This window comes from Dysidea avara, chromosome 3 (assembly GCF_963678975.1).
Source record: "Dysidea avara chromosome 3, odDysAvar1.4, whole genome shotgun sequence".
NCBI classification, from domain to species: domain Eukaryota; kingdom Metazoa; phylum Porifera; class Demospongiae; order Dictyoceratida; family Dysideidae; genus Dysidea; species Dysidea avara.
This window is the reverse complement of record NC_089274.1, coordinates 23,670,428-23,692,319: the sequence shown is the minus strand read 5'-3', so window position 1 is coordinate 23,692,319 and position 21,892 is coordinate 23,670,428. Positions and strand designations below refer to the sequence as shown.

The following is a 21,892-nucleotide window of genomic DNA, read 5'->3' as shown; positions in this document are numbered from 1 at the left end:
CAGTCGCAGTGGCAGCAAATTCTAGTGCCTTCTTAGGTTTGGAAATCAATTGAATATCTGGAAATAACAAGCTGTAACTCCCGGAAATGATGATCTTTTATCACAATACTGTACTTCAATCTTCCTCTGTCACCAAATTATCATCAAAAAGTATTGGTGGATTGATTGGTGAAGCTGTCAGTGCATCATTTAGACAGGATTTTGGGGTCCAAAATGTATTTTGTCCACAAAGACCAAATGAATAATAGCCAAAATTACCTAGCACCACAGTAGCACCCATCAACAAAGAAGTCACGTACCAAGTATGGTTAAATTCCAAACTTACTAACCATCTGGGTGAGCTTGATACTGGACAAAATTCTCCCAAAATGCCTTTTCTGATCACCTGCTCTCTCAACTACTTAAAAATCAGAATTCTTGGTGTAAAACAACTTTAAGAATATAACTAGTAACAACAATTTGTTTAGGAGCTGTAAAATGAACTAATAGGCATTTAGAGTAACCAATTTAAGGCTCATGTAATTGAGTAAAGACCAAAATCATGTCACTATATACATCGATGGTTAAAATTTTAAACACTACTAAACAAGACATCTAGTGTTGAATCACCAGAAAGACAGTAATCATGCTTCACCAATCAAACCACCGGGAAGGTTGAAGTGCAGTATTGTGATAAAAGACCATCGTTTCCAGGAGTTAAAGCTTGTAATCTCATGATTTGCAGATATTTTGATCGATTTCCAACCCAAGAAGGCACTAGAATTTTACTGCCACTGCAACTCAAGTGAGACTTAGTCCAATATGTAACAGTAGTTGGTTTGAAGACATCGACTTTTCCATTGGAAACCCTACTGTATGTAATACAAAGGTAGTACCCAATACTATGGCTTAGCCACCAATGCTAAAACAAAGTGGCCATCTCATACACATAAATTTTGCCTGCTTCAGGTTTCAATATATTTGATTAAAAAGTTATGTAGAAATACATTAGATCCAAAATTTGACTGACAGAGAAAGGCGGCACAAGAACCAGTATAAATGATGCCTTATAAGTGTTTATAGGATACTATCAATGTCAGTAAGATCACAGCAGAGAACATAAATGAGTACATTTTAAATGCCAAAACTGGGTTCTTTGCTTGAAACATCGACTACAAACCAAAACTAGTAGCAAACGATACAAACTATTGAACTGTACTGCTTGTACTCTACACACGACTAACAAAGCACACGGACAAACTCCGGAAACTTCGTTGAACTTTTAAATTATTCAAACCAACTATAACAGTAAGAACTCACCTCTGGCAAAGACTTGCTCGCGCTGATATTATAAATCTTAACATCATTCGCGTTTATCACTTGCATGCCGCCTACTACCGATACTACTCATCCACGTGCCGTATTTAAATTCAAGTTCAAATACTTAATACATTCCTCTACATACGAAAATATTAAATACAATTCAAAGGAGCGAAAACCTTAATTGCTAAAAACTCAAAATTACAAATCACAGAATACAAAATCTAAGTAGTATATAATTGAGTGATGATGCATGAAAGGTTCAAGTGTTATTTCTCCTTGACATACTTCTTCACGAGTGGCTCGAGGACTCCTAACCATTTATTAAGATCACCCTGGAATTCAGCACTTAACAAGTCCATAGCTGATCCTGCTGCCAAAGAGAACACATATCGTCTTCCTTCATATTGTTCCTTGACAATACACATCTCACATTCCTCCAAGGGTAAGGTGCCAAATGATTTCTCATCTCCTTTCTCTCGATAAAAACTCAAAATAGTGCCAGAAATTTTACAATACTCTTGCCTAAATCTAGTCCTACCAGGAGCCTTATGATAAAGTGTTCCCTGATGTAGAACGGCATCTGATTGTGATTGACGCTTTTGAAACATGGCCATTCTATCACTGACTTTCATCACACCAGGCCTCTGCTTGTTAAAGCTACCACCAATGGTAGTTACCGTTTTGGGCTGAGTCACTGTGCTAGCAGATCCTGTAGACGTCGTAGCAGCAGCAGTTGTTGGCTCTGTTTTTGTGTCTGCTTTTGCCTCTGCCTTTGTAGAGCTGATACTAATCTTTACACCACCAGGTGAGGCAGTCTGAGAACGAGTCGGTGAGGTTACACCACTAGGTGATGGTGTCCTCTTTGAGTCTCCGGAAGGTGATGTAAAACTGGCACGTAAAGTAGCCACTTTGTTCTCTGTTGCAGGTGGAGAAGTAGGTTTCTGGACAGGAGGGGAAGTTGGTTTCTCAACTGGAGTGGTGGGTTTCTGGTCGGCAGATGTTACAGGTGGTTTCTTTGACTCTTTTGATGGGGGAGGCTCAATGACATCCTCGTAAATTTCATCATCAATCGGTTCTGGTTCAGGTTGTTTATCTTCCACCACATAACCTTCTTCATCTTGAGCAGATAACTCTTGTACAACATACTCTTCATCCTCTACTGCTGTTCCTGGTGAGAAAGTGTTTGATCGTGGTGGAAGAGTTGTTTCTTCAGATGGCTTTGGTTTTGATTTTGTAAGCGTCTTACTTTTCTCTTTTTCTTTCTTTTTCTTATTATCCTTCTCTTTTTTCTTACTCTCTTTCTTTGCTTCTTTCTCTTTCTTTATCTCCTTTTTCTTCAACAATGGTGATTTCTTTGATGTTCCACTTTCAGCCTTTGGTACTGGCAGCTCTGTTTTTGGTGCTTGAACTCCCATCTTTGGTGAAGACTGCTGCTCTGCACTGGCAAGTAGTTTAGCATTCTCATACTCAGCTTTAACTTCGTCCATATCTTCATAAAACTCTTCCATAATTGGTTCTGGTTCTGTGGTGGTAGCAGTGGGTGCAGGGGGTATAGCACCAGACGGACGCGGGGGAAGGTTGGGTGGTAATTCTGGCTGGGTGGTAGATTTTTGACCCGGATTTCGTGGTGGAAGACTTGGAGCCATTGTGTCAGGCTTGGGTGCTTCTTTTGGTGTGGTTGGTTGTGGTACGACTGTCCTTGGTGGAGGAACATCCATTGGCTGTGAAACATCTTCATAAATGTCCTCCATTATGAAGCCAGCTTCGTCAACAGCAGGTTCATCAACTTGTGGAGCTGAAGAAAATAAAAGAAGGTGCATGTGAGGGTACAGGCACATTACTGAATTGCATGCCACAAAAAGACTGTGATAAACACAAGCTATCAACGATAATGATATTTCTTGACGTGCTTGTTGTGATGCCTTAAAGAGAAAAGTTGGTGCAACCACTGAAAGTAACAGTGATGTGCACAATACATACCGTCAGAATATTTCAAAATTCTATTTTTAGTTGTATTCTGATACCATCAGTGCATTGACATTCTGATTGCACAATCATGGAAAATTAACATCTGGTTTGGTGCAATCTACCAGCACGGTTGGGTTGTGTACCAGTTTCCTGTATTGCATTTTTTTAAGCTTGTTATATATTTATTTATTTATTTTATATGTAAAACTACAAAACAGCAAAAATTACTGGCTATCCACACACTATATGTCACTTAATTTGCATAAATCTCTGTGATCTATTGAAAATCAACCACAGTCAGGTGGGAAAGGTATCAAACTATTGGGGAAGTGATAAATTTCTGGCTTAACAACTACTACTTAATTACTTTATGTCAAAAACTGTGTTTACAAAATGGTCCTATGATGTCACATCATTATCGAGATAATACAGAGGTGTAGCTACAATGTAGGCAGGTGAAGCAACTGCCTCACCAAATATTGGTGACTGAACTGAGAGCTACATTAGACCCTTTTAGATGCATTGAAAGCTTACATTAACAAAGTTTATATGCTATTTAATTCAACATAGTAAGAGTCCATCCTGTTCAAGGAGGTTACTGAGGTTTTAAGAAACTGGTCAAGCAAGATCGATATACTCTAATAGAGCAGTCACCCTAATACAACAGTTAAGCAAATTTTTAATTGATCTGCTACTTAAATTGCCCTCACAATCAATCTCAGATGGTCTAACTTTCCCAGTGGAACATACCCCAGACCCTCTCTGGATTGATTGACATGTTTTGCATGTTATTTTTTTCTCCAGTGCTTAAACTTCACAAGTCAAGGTCTGAGCTACACGTACCATATGTACATTCCTTGCAATATCACGACTAAAATTACCTCCAGATTCCATCTTGTAATTCTTAATTTTCAAAATTTTCCTGGTGAGCATGCCCCCCCATAGCTGAAGTACGCTACACATTTTGAGTGTACTAGAGTGCATGTATCATTCATAAGTTTTGCAAGGTCTACCTCACCTATTTAAAATTTCTAGCTACGCGCCTGTAATATCGATTATTAAGATAAAAGTGGTTGTCACTTATTGAGATATAGGTTTTACTATTATTGCACAGCCCTAATTGCAATTAATAGCTTATAGACAGAGTTGCAAGCATATCACGTACATATCACTATAAGGTATGTGAGGGAATTTGGCATCAACCATATGTGTTTAGTACTGTTACACTGACAAATGTATTCAGATCAGTGAACTTGTATCAATGGATGCATGAAGTTGACATGCTGAAGTACTCTAACAGAATATCACATGTATAACTTCTTAATAAAATAAAACAACCACATCTAGCTCTGTTCAGCTGTAATAGGGTCCACAGGCTGGCTAATCCAGCAAAGCACCACAAAATTCCTCCACTAAATCACAAAGCTGTGCTGTCATAATGAAACAACAAGCACAATACCGTCCGTACAAGCACACATTAATGCTGTAACCTACATGTACGCTCATCAGCAGCTGCTATATACAATATAAAGCAAAAACTGTAAAAATGGACACTCCAAAATAAGAACACTTTGATAATCAGTACACTTGTACATGGTCCCATTTGTGTTTATGTGCTTGGGAAAATTCACAAATAAGGACACCTTGACAATACACTGACCAAACTTACACAAACATTTACACTATAACTTTGCTTGGTAAAGATGATTAGGAGGTAACTAAACTAAAAGAAACCCAGAGTCATTATTTGTAACTAGCCTGAAAGCTGGAACCTAAAGTGGAGTCATGGCCATTTACTAATGCCTCCCCCCAAACCTTGTGTTCTATCTACAATTATTTTCTCAGGAATCAACTCAACAGAATGTATCAAAATGTGATACTAGAGGAGCCAGTAATGAAAACAGTTACACTATTACAATTAACAAAGTCATTTAGTGATAATCACTTACTGACAGAACTAGTGGATGGCTTAGCCAATAATGCCCCATCTCCCTCCTCTTCTTCAGAGCTCAATTCACAATTGAATATCTCACAAGCCGTCTGTTACAATAGAAAACAAAAACCATTACAATTTCCTCACTAAATATTTACACTTTTACATGCATAGGTGTGTATAATCACTCACCTCAAAAGCTGACGCCCAAGATCCCTGGTCTTCTTTGGACTCACCAGCCAAAATAACATCTTTACCACAGTTAGGTTTTAAATGGAGAGTAATCCCGTGTGGATACTGTTTGTCTGTAGTACACTTCTCTACCTCCGACACATTATCAAGCTGAACAAAATTTCTGAAATTTTCATCTCCTTCATTGGATCCTATGTACAGCATCTTCTGGTAGATAAAGAACCACTTGTGGTCCCATTTCTTGATCAGACCAGTGCCTTTTCGGTAGAGATAGCCACTGTGTTCTGCATTCTCGATTTCAACTTTAGTCGAAGGTTTAGCACTAGACTTTCTTGCTGCTGCTGATTGTTTCGGTACCTCAGGAGGCGTGTTACTGCTTGGCTCTGGCTGTGCAACAACATCATCGTAAACATCATCCATGACTGGCTCAATACTGGTGGGAGTGGCAACAGGATTAACATAATCTTCTTGTTCTTTGAGTTCCTCGTCTTCTTCCTTCAATTCCGTCTCTGATGGCGTTGGTTCAGATACCTGGTCATCCCCAGCAGCTACCTGTAGTGATATAGTTATGTCCTAATTTTTTAGCACAAGTACAGGGGGTGTACAAGGAAAAATTTTCTTGAGCAGTGGACATTTGTCTATGGTCCAATTTGTATTATGAAACTTGCATGTACAAACAACACATTTGGGTGGCCTCATAGACAGTAGCCTGACTAGAACTTGTGTTATTCCCATTTTAAAGAGATAAAACCTATAGGACTGTGTACTAAAATAATTGAAATAAGGTGAAAAGGTAAATTCTGTCTGTTGTCTAGTACAGTGGCTTTGTAAATACCTAAGAGTTGTACGGTCTCAAAATACTCCCAAATTTTCAAGCAAATTTGTTAAGACAAAATTACAGCTAGCACATTAAATCCTATCTGTGACAGGGTAGCATGTACCTCTGCAAGCACAGAATTCAAAATGGTTGCCAAAAATTATAAAAATAAATATTACAAGGACAATACATGAAGACACATAGTTAAATACATCATGTTGCCAGCATCATGAGAAAACAAGGTTGAAAGGAAGAATGGTAGCAGACACATCAAGATAGTAGCTTCCTTTATTCACTAGTTTGCTAGCTTTCTTTTTTTGCGATTTTCGTAGATCGGCAGCTATCCACAAAAATGTTCTACCTCGAAATTCACAAAATGGCATTGTTAAAGGTCCAGAAGAAGCAAAATTTCCTCCTCTCAAAATTTTGGATGGCAGCAATCTGCAAAACTCTCCCCTCAAAAAAATCCCACTACAATATACAACAAACACAATGTTTAAAAATTTTATTGTCTTTAATGTAGTAGATTAAACATTAGTACGTACACTCCTTCTGAAACTAACACCACCCTTCAGTATTTGAGTTGGAAATTGTCAAGTCCAACTGAGCAGATACGTACAAAACTATGTAAGTATTGTACTGCTCTCTTATCATTTTTGTGAGCAGCAAGAAAAGTGAAAGTACAGGCAGCTAGCCTGCTGCTAACTACAAGCCTAAACAAATTGGCATGTACTTCAATTTCACCACTGATTGAACCAGGGAATTACCAACATTTGGAGACAAGCTGGCAGAAAAAACAAGCTGGCAGAAAATTGAAGTTGATTTATTGTACAGAAACAGTGTTATCAGTTCCAGTTGATTATTGTCATAACATTAAAGGGAGTGTCAGCCAAAGCCACAAGAAAATCAAATCTACCAGCTCAAGCCACTGTACACAATTTATTATTCCATTGAGATGATGTAATGATCATGTTTAGGTTGTTTGTGTAACACTTACTTCAGGAAAGTACCTTATGTTGTAAGGCTTTCAACCTCCTCCACATGTTCAGGACATGTCACATTATATACACACAACAGGTGTAACATCCATATTAGGATGAAACATAGCCACAGGAAATCGACATTACTTAGTCTCAGGTGGGGGTTACTTTTTCTGAATGAAACTTGGTTTGTGTCTAGGAGACATGCTATATCACACAGTTCCGAACTCCATGATCGTAGCACTCTATAGCGGGGTCATGGAGGTTTGGGCCTTTTTGCCTATCAACATTACTCAAAAACCAGCCTCAATTTTCCTTCATAACAGTTTGGCGGTATCAGCTGGGCATAACCAAACCCAAAAACAACCCCAACAAGTTTGGCCCAAGACAGGCCTTTTCACTAACCGCAGCAACTACAGTGCATGCACCATTGACTTACTTTGTTCTCCTTGTGCTCTGCTTCTTTCTCCACTACCACACTGGTGTTGATTCACAGGTAGTGCATCATGGCTTCTCCAGTACTAAATTACACGAATCGTCTGTAATTTCCACGTGACTGTACTAATTGCAGAGAGGGCCTTCTTATACTGCTCTCTGTTTGTAACACTGTATAACAGGTAGACTGGAATGGCTACTTTCACTTAATTCCTAGTAGTAATTGATAGTAGGGGCAAACATTTAATCGCAATTTCTGTAGTACTGGATTGATTGTAGAGGCCTTACTGTTTTATAGATGCCTGGGGTTTGTCCTTGTAGCAGCTGCTGTTGACATCAGTTTGACAAGACACAAGTTTCACTAGTTGCAGCAAGAGTTCATAAATATTATGAATTCTTGGTTGCAGTAAGCCTTGTTCTACAAATTAAGCTATTGCAATCTTGTACTAAAGTAGTGCCCCCTGGACTTCATTTAGGATCCAGCATTTTCTTTGAGCCAGGCTCTAACATGGATAATAAAGTAATTGCCTGGCTGGGTATGCATTGGTTAAATTAATGCTACAAAAATATAAAGTGTTGATGACCAAAGTAGGGATTAAATATCTGACAGGTATAACAGGTGTAGCCGGATGACCTCTCTTGTTTCATTGCTTGTTATTTTTATGATCCCTACTTAAATATAAAATTTCTAATAATCCTTATACTTATGTAGCGTGGGAGAGTGTGCATGTGTGAATTGTGCAGCTCATGAAGTTGTTAATTTGGTATGCATGCCTGTTCTGGCTGCACATGTCCACAAAATTACACACAAATTATCACCACATTTACAGCAATCGTGTTGTATATATCACTCTCACCTTCAGAGCTTTCAACCACTCGTCATAAACAAGAGAGTCATCCCAAGCTAGCTGCATTTTAGTACTCTTGTGCTTGATGGTAACAGAAAATGTTCGACTATCACTGTGTGCAGATGCCTTTGAATCAATGCTAGCACCACTAAGGGTTAGGGTACCCTGGCATTTCTTGTCACTCTCACTGTTGGAATAGTACAGAGCTTGCTCAGCAAGTACAAACCATTTCTTGTCCCAGCTAAAGGTTCCTTTCTTCTGAATGTATGCTGCAAGCCTGCCTTCTGTGACGGGCATTGTATCTTTCCCCTTACTGCTGCCTAAAAAGCCACTGGTGCGTTTGCTGATGGTAGGAGCACTATTGGATTTTGTGGATGATACACTTTCGGGTCGTTTGGATGTCTCTTGTGGTTCTGTCGGTGCTTCAACATCATCATAAATCTCATCATCTTCAACTTCATCAATGCCACCATTCTGCTCTAGTGGTGATTTTAGCGATGCATCATCCTCATTTTCATACACATCGTCTGGCCCTTGGGCTACAGAATACAACCAGATATCATTATAACATCAATTGCAAACAAAACAAGTAAATGGAAATCCACAAAATGTACACCACACGCATTAACACAATTCAGTTAACCACACACATTATACACATACATTTTATTTTTTAACATAATATCAACACAAGAAGGACAAGTTGTTACCAGGTACATGTACACACACCCCCACACAACAACACTCAGTATTGATCAAGACAATGAAGGATGATGATCCAATGACAGTTAACAAGTGATTACCTATCAACACTCCCATTCATGTAATAGATACTGTACAAATTTATACTGATCACACAAGTCCCACACTGTCACTTTATAGCTGAATTTAGAGTGAAAATTGTAAGAGGAAAGGTCTATGCCACCGGATAGGGATGGGCTTTGTTTATCGGCTTGATAATATATCTTACATTAGTTATCAGAACACATCAGCTAAAAGTCATATCGGTGCACCTCTAGTAACCACACCATAGCCTGTCATTAATGACAAACACTGCAGAAGTGCACATGCATTGACTATAAATGTATAAAGCCTTGAGAATAACACTGTTGAGTTAGGATAACAGTGATGGACTCGTGGAGAAGAATGCAAATACTACAAGGGTTACAGCTATACAAGCCTCCCTCACGATAATAGCCCATGCTGAAAGTTGCAGCACTGGACTACAATGTAGCTGGTATGGTATACAATATGTGGTACTATAACAGTAGACGCTTTTTCACATCCTGTGGGTTTTATAAATCATATCAGTTAATTACTGTCTGTGGTTTTGACCACATAAGGAATTCATTATGAGAAAATGGGCTGGGAATTACATATGCTGTCCAATCAAGAACATCCAGCTGTGCACTAGAATTACAATAGATTTACCATATATGGAGACACTATCATTGCAAATCTTTGTGGCACAAGATTTTGCACAATATATTCTCTGGTCTCCAAATTACAGTACTCACAAAAACTTTGTGAAGATTCATGGTGCAGCAAGAATAAAATGCTGTACAGCGGAGCCGGTCACCTTCGAATAAAATGCTGTACAGTGGAACCTGTAAAGCCGGCCAAAATTTCTAGGCAAGTGGCTGCTCTTTTGACATGTTTCTGTGTGCCTGGTCATGCTTAATCAGTAAACAGGGAATATTTGGAAGAAATAACAGAACTCTGTAGGGATCACAGACACTGCTGTTTTATAAAACAGCTAAATTTTTATTTATAAGGTACCAGTTCTACTGTAAGAGGCTGGTTCCAACTACATGTACAATTTCCTTACATATTATATCACTGGTCACATCATTCTCTTCTTCGTCATCAGAATATTGTCCATCAACACTACTGAACTCTGTGGTGCACTGCCGGATGCTATCAACCCAGGCTGCACAATCCTCATCACTCTCAGCTCTAAGTATTACTGTCTTCCCCTGTTTCTTGATGGAAAACTCCCTCAAGTTCTTCTGCACTGCAACTAAAGCATTGTTCAGCCGTACCTAAAACAGAATTTAGGCTAAGTACTTGTGATTTTGTGAACAAAAGCCTGTACAACTGAAACAGAAGCCATGGCCTGAGTTACAAATAGGAGGATCTCTATTATACAATTGTGCTGATTTGATTTGTATGCATAATATAACCATTGACCATAAATAAAGTAGTGTGTTACATTGCTTGAATGGGAGAAACATTAAAATGTTGATCGACTGATCTATAGCCACCATGTACGTTGAAAAGGAAGATGAACAAAAAAAGTGAATCACAGCCAGGCTATACCAGACCAATTTTAAAGTAACACAAACATACATGAAACCAGTGGTAAAGTGTATCTCTTTTAAGAGTATGGTTTTGCTATGATAATCTAGGACCTCTCTTTACAATTTGTTAAACTTCTGTGCTGAAACAACACTCTTACCTTTGATTCACTAGTGGTATCTGAGGAAGATTTGGCCAAATAGAACATCTCAGCATCCAGTACAGCCCAGTATTGTTTGCTTCTCATCATTTTCTTCTCTGTCAAGTAACCTTCCTTCTTGATGTCTTCTTTCTTGGGAAGTGGAACGACTTGTACAGATTTGGTCCTGCCCAAGGTTTTCTTTTTTGCTTTTGCTTCATCGCCTTTCGTTTTACTCTCCTTTTTCTCAGAAGAAGCACTTTCTGCGTCCGGTTCCCTTGGCTTGGCGTTCCTCGGTAAAGTTGCTGTCGGTACTTCGTAGTCTTCAGCACCGCCTACGTCAGGTCCCAGACCATCTGCCTCGTCCACATAATCTACTTCATCAGATAACAGATCTATTAGCTCTTGACGAAGTTTCAATCGAGTGTCTTCCGCTTCTTGAGAGAGCGAGGACAAATTTAGTGTACCCAAAGTCGTGAAGTAGTCGATCACATCTAAACAAAAGACGAACCGAATTTGTAATTATCTACTCAGCTTGAAATTGACAATTTTCGTGACAAACTGCAAACAAAAACTGATACCTTTACTCGTTTTCTTTAACTTTTCCAACAGCTCGTTATCTGGCGATGAACGTTCGGGCATCTTTGCGAGCTTGCGTGGTGGTTCTCACAAAATACGTAATTACACGGAGTATCTCACGTGATTTATGTAGTACGGTATATCACAAATTAATTTTATTTACGTTTCTATAACAGCTCTACAAAGGTTTCTACCTAACGCCACATATATAAGTTCTTTTCTATCATCTTTTTCCTGTTTAAGAGACAGAAATTTTAAATTATACCAGCCCAGACAGTAAATAGAAGCCCTTACTGAATTCATGTCTTCCACTGCTTGCATACATTTCATCATTTCAAATGTTTGCTCTTTGCTAAATACAACCTAAGAGAGCACAGTCAAATTAAATGTACAATACCACAAATTACTACAGCAAAACCTCGCTCAATTGCCACCTCTTTAATATGTCCACTTCATTACAGTGGAATTGCCACACAGGATAGATAAGTGTGGTTCCATGAGTGGCTTTATTAAGGTTTTTCATGAGTGGCTTTATTAAGGAGTTTTACTGTGCACTCATTTACCTTATCGGGGTGCTCTAATAAGGGTAAGGCATCTGTCAGTAATGTGAGCCAAAACCTAATAAAAAAGCATTAGCTAAAATAATATTTTAATTATAACACATCTGTGACAACCATATATGGTAAATGGTTGCTAATTACCCATAAACCACATGTAATCTGCTCAACAATTATTCACACCAGTGACACTAGTACTTGTATGGTCTGAAAACTGCACTATAATACTTAAAGCTGATAAGCTGTCTGTTTGTCCATGATCCAGCTAACTCCTAAACCGTAGCACCGATTGACCCAGATTTGCTGCATATCAATCCCCATCAAGCTGGCACCTGTACAACAGCGAACAATCGCCATTACCACAAGTTTGTAAACAGGTTTTTTCAAGTACAGCTACTTCTTACTACATGGAGTCGCGATTGCAGCCCAACACCATTGATCTATGGTGTAATTCACACCCTTTGGTGATAGTTACACAGTGATTTCAACTGCTAGGGTTTCACTATGGTATAAAAGTCTTCAACGTTTTCAGACACGTGCCACACCCACATTTCGTCAAAAATTAACTTCAAACTCTACAAGCCTACTCTCTACCCCAAATAGTGCATCCTACGGTGGAATTCATGCCTATAACTAATGAACTATGTAATTCAATGTTATTTGTGTACTTGTATGTGTGGGTGGTGTAATGTATGCTATTGTCTTGCTTTGTATTTATCTTGTGTATGTATTTATCTTGTGTATTCTTGTATGCTTAGTTAGTTTTTTTTTTTTGTGTTTTTGTATCGCTCCAACAAGGAGGAACGGCACTGTGCACTGTGCCGATTGTTGTGAGTATAAAATAATAAATCAAATCAATTAATCTTACAATTCGGCAAGAAGGCAAACACACCAACATTTTAAAGCATAATATAATGTGAATTTACTGAAATACAGCTACCTTGAAGTCACGTTGCTATGTCAATAGTAATGATGTCAGACACGTGTAACATACTGAAGTGTTCTAAACAATGCGCTATGAAGGAAAGCAAGCTTCTGTGCTTCTAGACCAGGAAATAAGTGAAAAGCAAATCTCTGGGGTGACTTTTAATACATCAATGCTAAACTCGCGTGTCATCTTCATGTATCTTTGGTGCTAGAAATACAAACTCCGGAGAAGGGCTAGAACAGAGCAGGACAGAACTAATGTGAAGAACAGCTTTGAGTGAGCCAAAGACAAGACACAGACGTAGCCAGGTAAATTGGCAAGCAGCTACTGGGAGTGGTTGAGGCTAGGAGTTGGGGGATTTGAAATTACATTTGTTGGAACTTATAAACTCCCAAGAGCTGGGAGGATGAAAGTTCTGTGTGTACATTAGCACAGCAGATTGAAAACAGCAGCTATTTGCAGGCTAGCTTTAAAGCCTGGAATCACATGATCAACATGGCAACTTTAATTCAACTACACTGTATATCCAACTAATCAACCATATGGATACACAACCAAACTGTATGCCACATATGTACACTTACACACCCCCGTGTGTGTGTGTGTGTGTGTGTGTGTGTGTGTGTGTGTGTGTGTGTGTGTGTGTGTGTGTGTGTGTGTGTGTGTGTGTGTGTGTGTGTGTGTGTGTGTGTGTGTGTGTGTGTGTGTGTGTGTGTGTGTGTGTGTGTCATTCAATGTACAAGAGTACACATAAACTTGCATCAATTAGTACTACAGTCAGTGAGCTATGTAGATGGACTACACACATGGACACTACATTACTAAACACACACACGTATGGTTAGGTACAACAAATATAATACAGTACTCGACACCTGCATGAAGGGCATGCACAATATTATACCAATCACTCAGTTCAACCTGCCCAAAGGGCAGGTTGAACTGGTATAATATAGTACTGCTGCTAGTAAAATATATTTGTAAACAGTAGGCCTTGCAAGACTAAATGTGACTGACTCAGCAAAAATCTGGCATAGTTCGCATTTTACAGAGTTCAAGGAATGGGTTACCATTCGTGGTGAGTAGTTTCAGAATTATAGCACACTAGACAGTATAGGAAGAGCAAGGAAATCAATTTGTACAGGGACTACACCAAAAAAAACATTTCTTTAGTTTATATTCATAGCATTGCTAGATAATTAGATAAGTAAATACTGTAATTTAGTGTATTTTTCAATTCATGAATATAGTATAATTTGGTTGCTATGCACTGCTAAGGAAATATAACTCTAACAGACCGCAAATTACATTTTCTCAACTATTTTACAGTGTGTCTCGTGTTTTCTCATGCAAACCATTCAGAGAAAGTCTCAATGAGGTTGGTCACACGTCATCAACCATCTCAAGATCTCAAAGTAAAGTTCAACCCATTCAACCCCGACACCTCAGTATTGATACAAAGTACTCTAATGTACAAAATTGATATCGATGAGTTACAGTTCTCAGAGCCCTTCTTTCAGCTGCCCAACACTTTGTGTAGCTTTTATAACCAAGAAACAAATGCTACATTATGCATATTTCTCATGAATGTAACAAAAGCACTTCATAATAATGATGTTAATTTCAGGCGCCATGTTTGATTGTGCAATCACGTGTAGTAGTACATCATATGGCTATGATGTGTGACCAATCTCCTCTGAGGGCTGCCCTGTAGTTACGTTTGTGTAAGTATGGGACACATCTCCTTTCTCTTCGAAGGAATTCATTATTTCTGGTATCCTACGAAGAAGCCTATTATGCTGTTTTTCGGTTGATTACACCCATATAGCCCATTAGGAAAGTTGTTCACAGAGTGTTCTTTGACCCACCCAACTCGAATTTCGAAATAGCGGCATCAGCATAAAGCTTAGCTTCTTGAAAATGTAATACAAAGTTTACAAAGTCTTCTGCTCACACATGCAGGCTGCTTTTGACACAAAACTGTTTGCTCATGTCAAATGGCCAAAATGACACAGACACACAGACGTTTTCCAAATAATTACAGTAATCAGGCACGCACCCTGCAGCCTGCCTTTGAGGCATATGTCCGGTTAATAAATTGGCACTTAAGTTTTCTTTCATGTACAGAATTGGGATTAGGCTTTAAATGCTCACCACAAATCAACAAAGCCACCAAGGTATAGTTTTAGCTCTGGTACAAGTATGAAGTAAAAAATGCTAATTTACATCTACCGCATTGTAAACAAAACTAACATATGTGACACGCACATCCTTGAAACTACAGGAACAAAACAAGAGATATTCAAACTCTACACGAGCAGGTAGATCAGGTGATGTATAGGCTTAATTGATTTGAAGATTTGCTTCTCTGACTCTGAGTAATGGTTCAATTATGTGTACACATTGAGCTAAGCCCTCAAAAATATTTAGTAACTTAAAGGGTGGAATTATGATAGTTCTTGAAATTTGGCTCATTTAACCCAATATTTGAAGTCAATGCATTCAAATGTCTGACAATATTTACGAGTTTTTACCATGGGGAAGGCATAAAACTGTACAATCTGTTATGGCCCTTTCCAAAACTTGCAACGGAGCCAAACCACACATATCTGCCCTTGACACCTTTACTGTCACCACTAATCATCTGGTTGGTTGAAAAGTTATTCAACTGAGAAAGATTTTTAGCTGTTTTCACAGGGCTCAGCTCAACTTGATACTATAGCATGTGCAATTTTAAAGACTTTGCTATTAAAAGGTATAGTTGTGCAAACTAAGCAGGCTTTTGCTGAGATGGTCACAAATGAGGTTTTTGTCTTAATTCTGAATTATGCTTACGTACAATGTACCTCCAATTTAGCTAATTTGTGATTATTGCAAATAAAATAGATTAGTTGCATAACAAGGCAGGATAAGAAAGTAATTATAAGTTTTCGTGGCCTTTTTCATCAGATGTGCTATATATTTCCCCATTCAACATTGCTGGCATTCCAGGGATTTCTTGCACATTCCCTTGTACCAAAATAGCAAGAATATTGTTTGTGCACACTTGCCAACAAAATTCTTTTGCACCTTGAACTTAAACTTCCAGGTACTATCAGCCTAGCACCATTTTCTCAGGTGAAAGGCCAGCTGTTTTATACCTACAGGAGCTCAAAGACTACCTTATGGTTAAATTTTGGCAAGAGGGAACTTGGTAAGTCTCACTGCAAAAATAAATTGCTGAATGAGTTTGTATCACATAAAAGAGCACAAAGTAATGTATGAGAAGTCAGATGCCATTTAGGTGTTTGAGTTATATAGCACTTACTGTTTTGGCACAAGCCTTTTTTCTAGCAGAAGAGACAACAGGTTCGCTGCAGCCTGGAGGTCCCCACTAGCATACAGCTTGTGAAACTCACTGTACTTGCCTATACAGACACATAAATCAAGATTTTTCTTTAAAAAAAAACAGCATGAATTAATAGTACTCACAAAGAAATGCCATTTTGTTGTTCATCAGCATGCTAGCATCCATGGAACTGAACCAGTCAAAGTCTCTAAGTTCACCAGAAGTGATGTAGTCATCCATATATCTACAGTAAGAGATTTAGGATTATTGCATGACACAAAAAGGCAACAATGTAAATAAAAAGATGATAAACTACACAGTATGTACCCACTACATACACATGTCACGCAATACTAAACACACATGTGGGGCATACACTACACACATGTGGGGCATACACTACACACATGTGGGGCATACACTACACACATGTGGGGCATACACTACACACATGTGGGACATACACTACACACATGCACATTCAAAAGAAAAAGGTAAAGCCTTTCATGTTGTCCAGCCAGTAATAATAGGGTAGACACGGGTGCGAATGGGTGCTCTGGTGAAGGACTACTACCTCACTGCAGTGATGTACTACCATGCCTCACTGATAACAATGGATCTACCTCTTGTTAAGTGAAACGGACAGTTTGCATTTACCTACTTGATTAACGCCATGCAGGCATTTGGACTAGGTGGGTAAAGTTTTGCTTGTAACACTCAGTCATAAGACTAACACATTGATACCATGAGTATAATAATAGAAACCACAAGTGTAGCCCGTGATTAATGATTGCTTAAAGTAACATGGATATTTCGGTAATTGTTGATTTACGCGAAATGGTAATTTGAAATGTGTACGTGGCAATGGGTCTTTGTTCGGTTTCTATTATATATTCTTGGTGATATTAGTAAACACATACCTTTCTACTATGGATGAGGCAAGTGATGCATCCTACAAACAGTTCATATTGATCAACACATACAATTGATAATAGAAGCTCAAAACAAAGACAACATCCTGATTGAAGATCCTTACCTTGGATTGTGTGCACCAGTACAGGGCTGAAGCCAGTCGGCCATTTCCACATTCTTGGCTAGCCATCACCTTACAAACACTAAGAGCTGGAATTAGGAGCTTCTGTAAACATGATGTTTTTGCTTTGTGTTGGTACCTTGTGAGGGAAGATCGTACTTATGGCAAATACTCAGAACTTTAAGAGCCTTGCTCTTGCTTGTTAGAGGAACACGTTCCAGTAATAGTGACAAATACCCCCTTATTTCAGGTAATATGCGGTAATTAGTAAGTTCATGAAATACAGATAAATATACTTACTTGCCTTCTTTGGGACATGTGCTCAGGTAGTGCACACCAAGCTGCCAGAGGCTATGATAAACATAATTATTATGCGTCAAGCCAAGTCACTGTGTGATGTGTACCTGTCATGAGTCATAAGACTAGAGCCATATTCTAGCATTAAAAATTCTTGTAGTCCACTGCCATATCTACAAATGAATACAGAGACAGTATACACTCTACAACATGTGCACATACATGTACAAACACACGCGTACATATACGCACGCATGCTACACATACACATATGTACGTATGCACGCGCACACACACACACACCACACGCACGCACACACATATGCACTACACACAACTAACTGATGATGGGATTCTTGCAGTAATCCAGCATGAAACATGAGGTGAGTGAGATGAGCAGCAAACCACCAGTTGTTCACTGCAGAACTACACAACACAACACCTAGCTTAATACCACTACTCAAGATAAGACATGCACTGACTACACACAGGCATAGAATGTATTACTACTTATGCATTGCTAATAAGGGATGGAAAATTGGTCAGAAAATTCATGAATGACAGAAATTTCTTTTGTGGGTAATTGAAAATGTACAGTAAATCAAAATGGTCAAATGTTGAAGTTGGTCAGGAAACAGCCAATGATCATTCGTCACTTCCAGTACTGACATTACATGTACTATAGCTGTTCATAGAGTTAAATTAAAATACAGTTCAGAGTGAAGATATTTTGCATAGGTAAAATGTTCCCCCAACTAACATAGGGTTCCCACAATTTGGCACTCCCTTCATTTCTTTCAGAAGAAAATTGTGTACATTTTTAGTGTCAAAGTCAATACCACATACTGTACCTTATAGATGAGAGTAATTCAATCACATTCCCCTTCAATACAGTCAACAGTGTAGCATCAAATTGTGTATGGGTACTGGTATTGTACATGGTCAGGCATGACTGCAAATAGAAATACATGAATGTGATAAACAGACCATGTGTTAAACAAAACAGGCCCACATAAAAGTGAGAATTAATTCTTCGAATTAGAGTCCTTACTTTTAGCCAAAAAGGTAAATGATGTAAAAATCTATGACTTTCTATTACGAGCTACAATGTCATCATCACTTGAAGTTTCTACTTTTAGCCCAAATAATTTGCAGCATGGCTGAAGTGTGCACTTCAAGAAGGTAAGTCCATGATACATGCATTGTACATGCCACGGTATGCCAAAAGGGGTTGAAGTGACATTTAACAGTGAAAAATCAAGCCTGTAGCCTTAGTCATTATTGAGTCACGTTTCTCAGCAGTCATCAGTCAGAACAAAATTTTACTAAACTTTAGTAACAATTTATTGGAAGCATTTGGGCAGCACTAAAGGCACTTTTGGGGTGAAGTGAAGGTGTTATTGTGAAGCTGGTTTCTGGTCATTTTTTTTTATGGGAATAGTTCACTTGATCACTGCTATACAGTACTACTGTGCTGTAAGATCACATACGATACATGTGCAGATATTAAATTCAGAACATGCATACAATGATGATAATAAGCAAGTACGTACCTCAGCAACTTGTAGTAGTTCATAGTCAGATGAAATGATTGTGGGATAACAGAACAATAATTTGCCAACCATCATATGGTACCAGCATGGACAGGATGATGGGTAACGTTCCATTAAGGTCTGAAATGCTTTATCATCATCTCCTGTCATCAACTAGGTGAATAAACAGATAAAAGTGAGTATGGTACAAGACGATATCTGTGAGTGCGTACATGTGCGTGGACTGCATGCACATGCATGTGTAGTATAGTGTGTGTTTCCAATTACTTGGCTTAGAAGTTGTAGCTGAGGATAGCGGATAAAGTCACCATGGTTTCTTCGCTGGGTTACTTCATTCCACCATACCTGCCAATACTGTTGCAACTCTTGTTGTGATAAGCCATCCTGTATTACAACCCATATGGCTTCACTATCATTCGATACATGTCACAAATACCTCACCTTATTTAGTGGTACACAACGTAATAATTCATCCATACTGGTAAATCCCTATTAAAACATACACACAAAGGTAGTACAAATGTTTTCTAGACGTGCACACAGACATACGCACACACTACACTCAGATACACACACACATAACCTATATTACGTACATTACGTGTGTCGTATTCATAATTAGAATTGTTCTTTAACAACTCCCTTGCTTCAGTAAACCGTCCCTCTAATACTAATGTATAAACCTGCGGAACAAAGAGCAGAAACATAGTCCTCATGTAGGCGGTACAAAAGTACACACCAAAGTCCAATAGTCCGGGTGATTCTCAGTAGGGTGATACTCTGAAACTGATTTCAAAAGTTCATCTGCATGGTTGCTATGCCAACACACCCACTCAACCAGTTCTCCAACAAAATAACCAGCTAGTGTTGGGATCATGTGATCAAGGAGTATGCCAATACTATAACTCACCAGGGAGTGAAGCAAGAAAGACCACCTCACACAGATGCCATATCATCTCCATTAGAACAAACATTTCTGTCTGCAACAGTTAGGATGGCATTAATCATACAATGCTAAGCACAGCCTGGGAATTTTGGACCAGGGCACAAAAATTTAATTGTTGCACAGAAATACAATTAAAAGTCATATTAAGTATATGATAGTTATACTCTATCTTAATTCATTCAGTTCTCATAGACGTACCTGGTCTGTCTGAGGTTCGTACGAACTGACTTCATGATTTTCTATTGGGGAGCAAAGAACAATTATGTCAATATGAAAAACTTGAAATATATTTTTCGCAAAAGCTTGCACTTTTTACACCTTGCTTATTTAATGTAGCACAGAAATGCAATAAATCTAAGGAACATGTTGTTTATACTAAGTCACTCTTAAGCAAATAAGCACCTGCTCTTTCTCTTTGTAGTTCCATCACACAAACATGGATTATGGCTCGATAATGACGACTAGTTGTCAACAATTGTTCCACTGTAATATCACCTTTACCAGCCTGCTGTAACTCATGAGCCTTCTGCAACTCACAAAATATACCTACAGAGACATTTCTGATACTACAGGTGCCTGACAAAAAAAAATTCACAACACTAGTTGCTCTTACCATATCCCTCATTGGCAAGTTGCCTCTCCACTTCACTCCATTGTTGGGACAGCACTGATACTTCACAAACTGACTGTGGCAATTTATTTCCAAAAGGGCTTTTCCCATCTTGGGGTCTGCCATGTGGTCCAATGTAAACTACTATACTGGAAGGGGCCCAACTCCTTCCTATGGTTAACTGAGTGTTCAGCTGCTCTTTCAGCGGAACTTGCTAAAGACATAAGAATTATAGACACGCCTAATTCGATGATCTTACCAGCTCAGGAGTCCGGTCGTCCATTTTTGGATCTGAAATAATCGATTATGGTTTTCATAATTGCGCGCCATTTTTAAATGCGCGAAACACCCTTCCGCGAGATCTATCGACCGCTTCTTTCTATGGTAACCTCGATGGTAACTCCATGGTGTTTGGTGGTTGTTTGTAAACGTGATGGAAACTCATACTAAAGGAAAGAAGAGAAAGGCCGACAATGACGCTGTGGAATTTGGTGGTGAAATGCAGGAGCTCTTCTCCAGTTTTGGGGCTGATGTGTCAAAGAACTTAGAAACTAAAAGAAAACGCCTTGAAACCTTAACCCAGTCTTCGTTTGAAACCAACAACAAGAAAATTGATGAACTATGGAAAGTACAACTTTTGGAGAGAACAAAACTGAACCAGGAATTCAAGAAACAAGTAATGCATGTCTTTGACCAGTGGGATGGTGACGTAAAGAAAAGCAAAGATTCTGAAGAAAAGTTGCAGGAAATGTTCCGACAACAGCAAAAGATGTACCAACAACAGAGAATAGTCCAGTCCCAAAGGCTCCGAACAGTCAAACAGCTACACCAACAATATCTGAACGGGATGGAAGATTTAGAGCAATGCCACAAGGAACAGCAAGCTAACATGCATACTGAGTTGAAGAAAGAAATGGTGCTGTTGCAGAAGAAGATTTTGATGGATACTCATCACCAGGAAATATCAAATGTACGAAAATCCTTACAAAGCATGCTAGCAGAAATTTAAACCAAAGGCTTACAAGGGTACTGAATGCGCTGGTATACTATTTAAATTCCAATGGACAGTATAACTGGAAAGAATGACGTGTAATCTACCACAGACTGATATCTTACTGTAAAGCATTAATAATAATAATCTAAAGCTAA

The 21,892-nt window shown here is 38.7% G+C and overlaps 4 protein-coding genes across 4 annotated transcripts in view; 1 reads left to right on the top strand and 3 right to left on the bottom strand.

The window, feature by feature from the left end:
• Positions 1-1,437, bottom strand: part of LOC136250352 (nucleolar protein 10-like) — a 15,716-nt gene extending 14,279 nt beyond the window's left edge. The window contains exon 1 of the mRNA XM_066042549.1: positions 1,300-1,437. Within this exon, the coding sequence (XP_065898621.1) occupies positions 1,300-1,365 (66 nt within the window). The 5' untranslated portion in view covers positions 1,366-1,437. The remainder of the gene's footprint in view (positions 1-1,299) is intronic.
• Positions 1,409-11,639, bottom strand: LOC136250351 (histone-lysine N-methyltransferase Set2-like). The gene is made up of 7 exons (XM_066042548.1): positions 11,494-11,639; positions 10,934-11,406; positions 10,304-10,517; positions 8,485-9,014; positions 5,396-5,947; positions 5,220-5,310; positions 1,409-3,097 (listed from the first exon to the last, which is right to left on the bottom strand). The coding sequence occupies exons 1-7, from the start codon at positions 11,552-11,554 to the stop codon at positions 1,569-1,571; spliced, it is 3,450 nt and encodes a 1,149-aa protein (XP_065898620.1). The 5' UTR covers positions 11,555-11,639; the 3' UTR covers positions 1,409-1,568.
• On the bottom strand, positions 11,586-21,084 carry LOC136250353 (nuclear pore complex protein Nup85-like). The gene is made up of 22 exons (XM_066042551.1): positions 21,003-21,084; positions 20,747-20,957; positions 20,536-20,679; positions 20,332-20,372; positions 20,098-20,167; positions 19,927-20,048; positions 19,784-19,870; positions 19,629-19,676; positions 19,455-19,571; positions 19,188-19,340; positions 18,486-18,586; positions 17,977-18,060; positions 17,742-17,807; positions 17,638-17,688; positions 17,477-17,577; positions 17,341-17,426; positions 17,225-17,256; positions 16,448-16,548; positions 16,284-16,383; positions 12,055-12,109; positions 11,786-11,854; positions 11,586-11,725 (listed from the first exon to the last, which is right to left on the bottom strand). Exons 1-22 carry the CDS (start codon positions 21,024-21,026, stop codon positions 11,651-11,653), a joined length of 1,938 nt encoding a protein of 645 aa, XP_065898623.1. The 5' UTR covers positions 21,027-21,084; the 3' UTR covers positions 11,586-11,650.
• Positions 21,048-21,892, top strand: LOC136250361 (synaptonemal complex protein 3-like). The gene has a single exon (XM_066042559.1). It carries the CDS (start codon positions 21,177-21,179, stop codon positions 21,750-21,752), a length of 576 nt encoding a protein of 191 aa, XP_065898631.1. The 5' UTR covers positions 21,048-21,176; the 3' UTR covers positions 21,753-21,892.

Excerpts from the sequence above, each read along its gene's own strand:
- LOC136250351 (XM_066042548.1), bottom strand. The coding sequence starts at position 11,554 with ATGCCCGAACGTTCATCGCCAGATAACGAGCTGTTGGAAAAGTTAAAG. Across the intron at positions 11,407-11,493 it reads GTTAAAGAAAACGAGTAAAG|ATGTGATCGACTACTTCACG; the intron begins GTATCAGTTTTT and ends TCTTTTGTTTAG. Across the intron at positions 9,015-10,303 it reads TGTGACCAGTGATATAATAT|CCCAAGGGCCAGACGATGTG; the intron begins GTAAGGAAATTG and ends TGTATTCTGTAG.
- LOC136250353 (XM_066042551.1), bottom strand. The coding sequence starts at position 21,026 with ATGGACGACCGGACTCCTGAGCTG. Across the intron at positions 20,958-21,002 it reads ACGACCGGACTCCTGAGCTG|CAAGTTCCGCTGAAAGAGCA; the intron begins GTAAGATCATCG and ends TTATGTCTTTAG. Across the intron at positions 17,427-17,476 it reads GTACGATCTTCCCTCACAAG|CTCTTAGTGTTTGTAAGGTG; the intron begins GTACCAACACAA and ends TCCTAATTCCAG.
- LOC136250361 (XM_066042559.1), top strand. The coding sequence starts at position 21,177 with ATGGAAACTCATACTAAAGGAAAGAAGAGAAAGGCCGACAATGACGCT.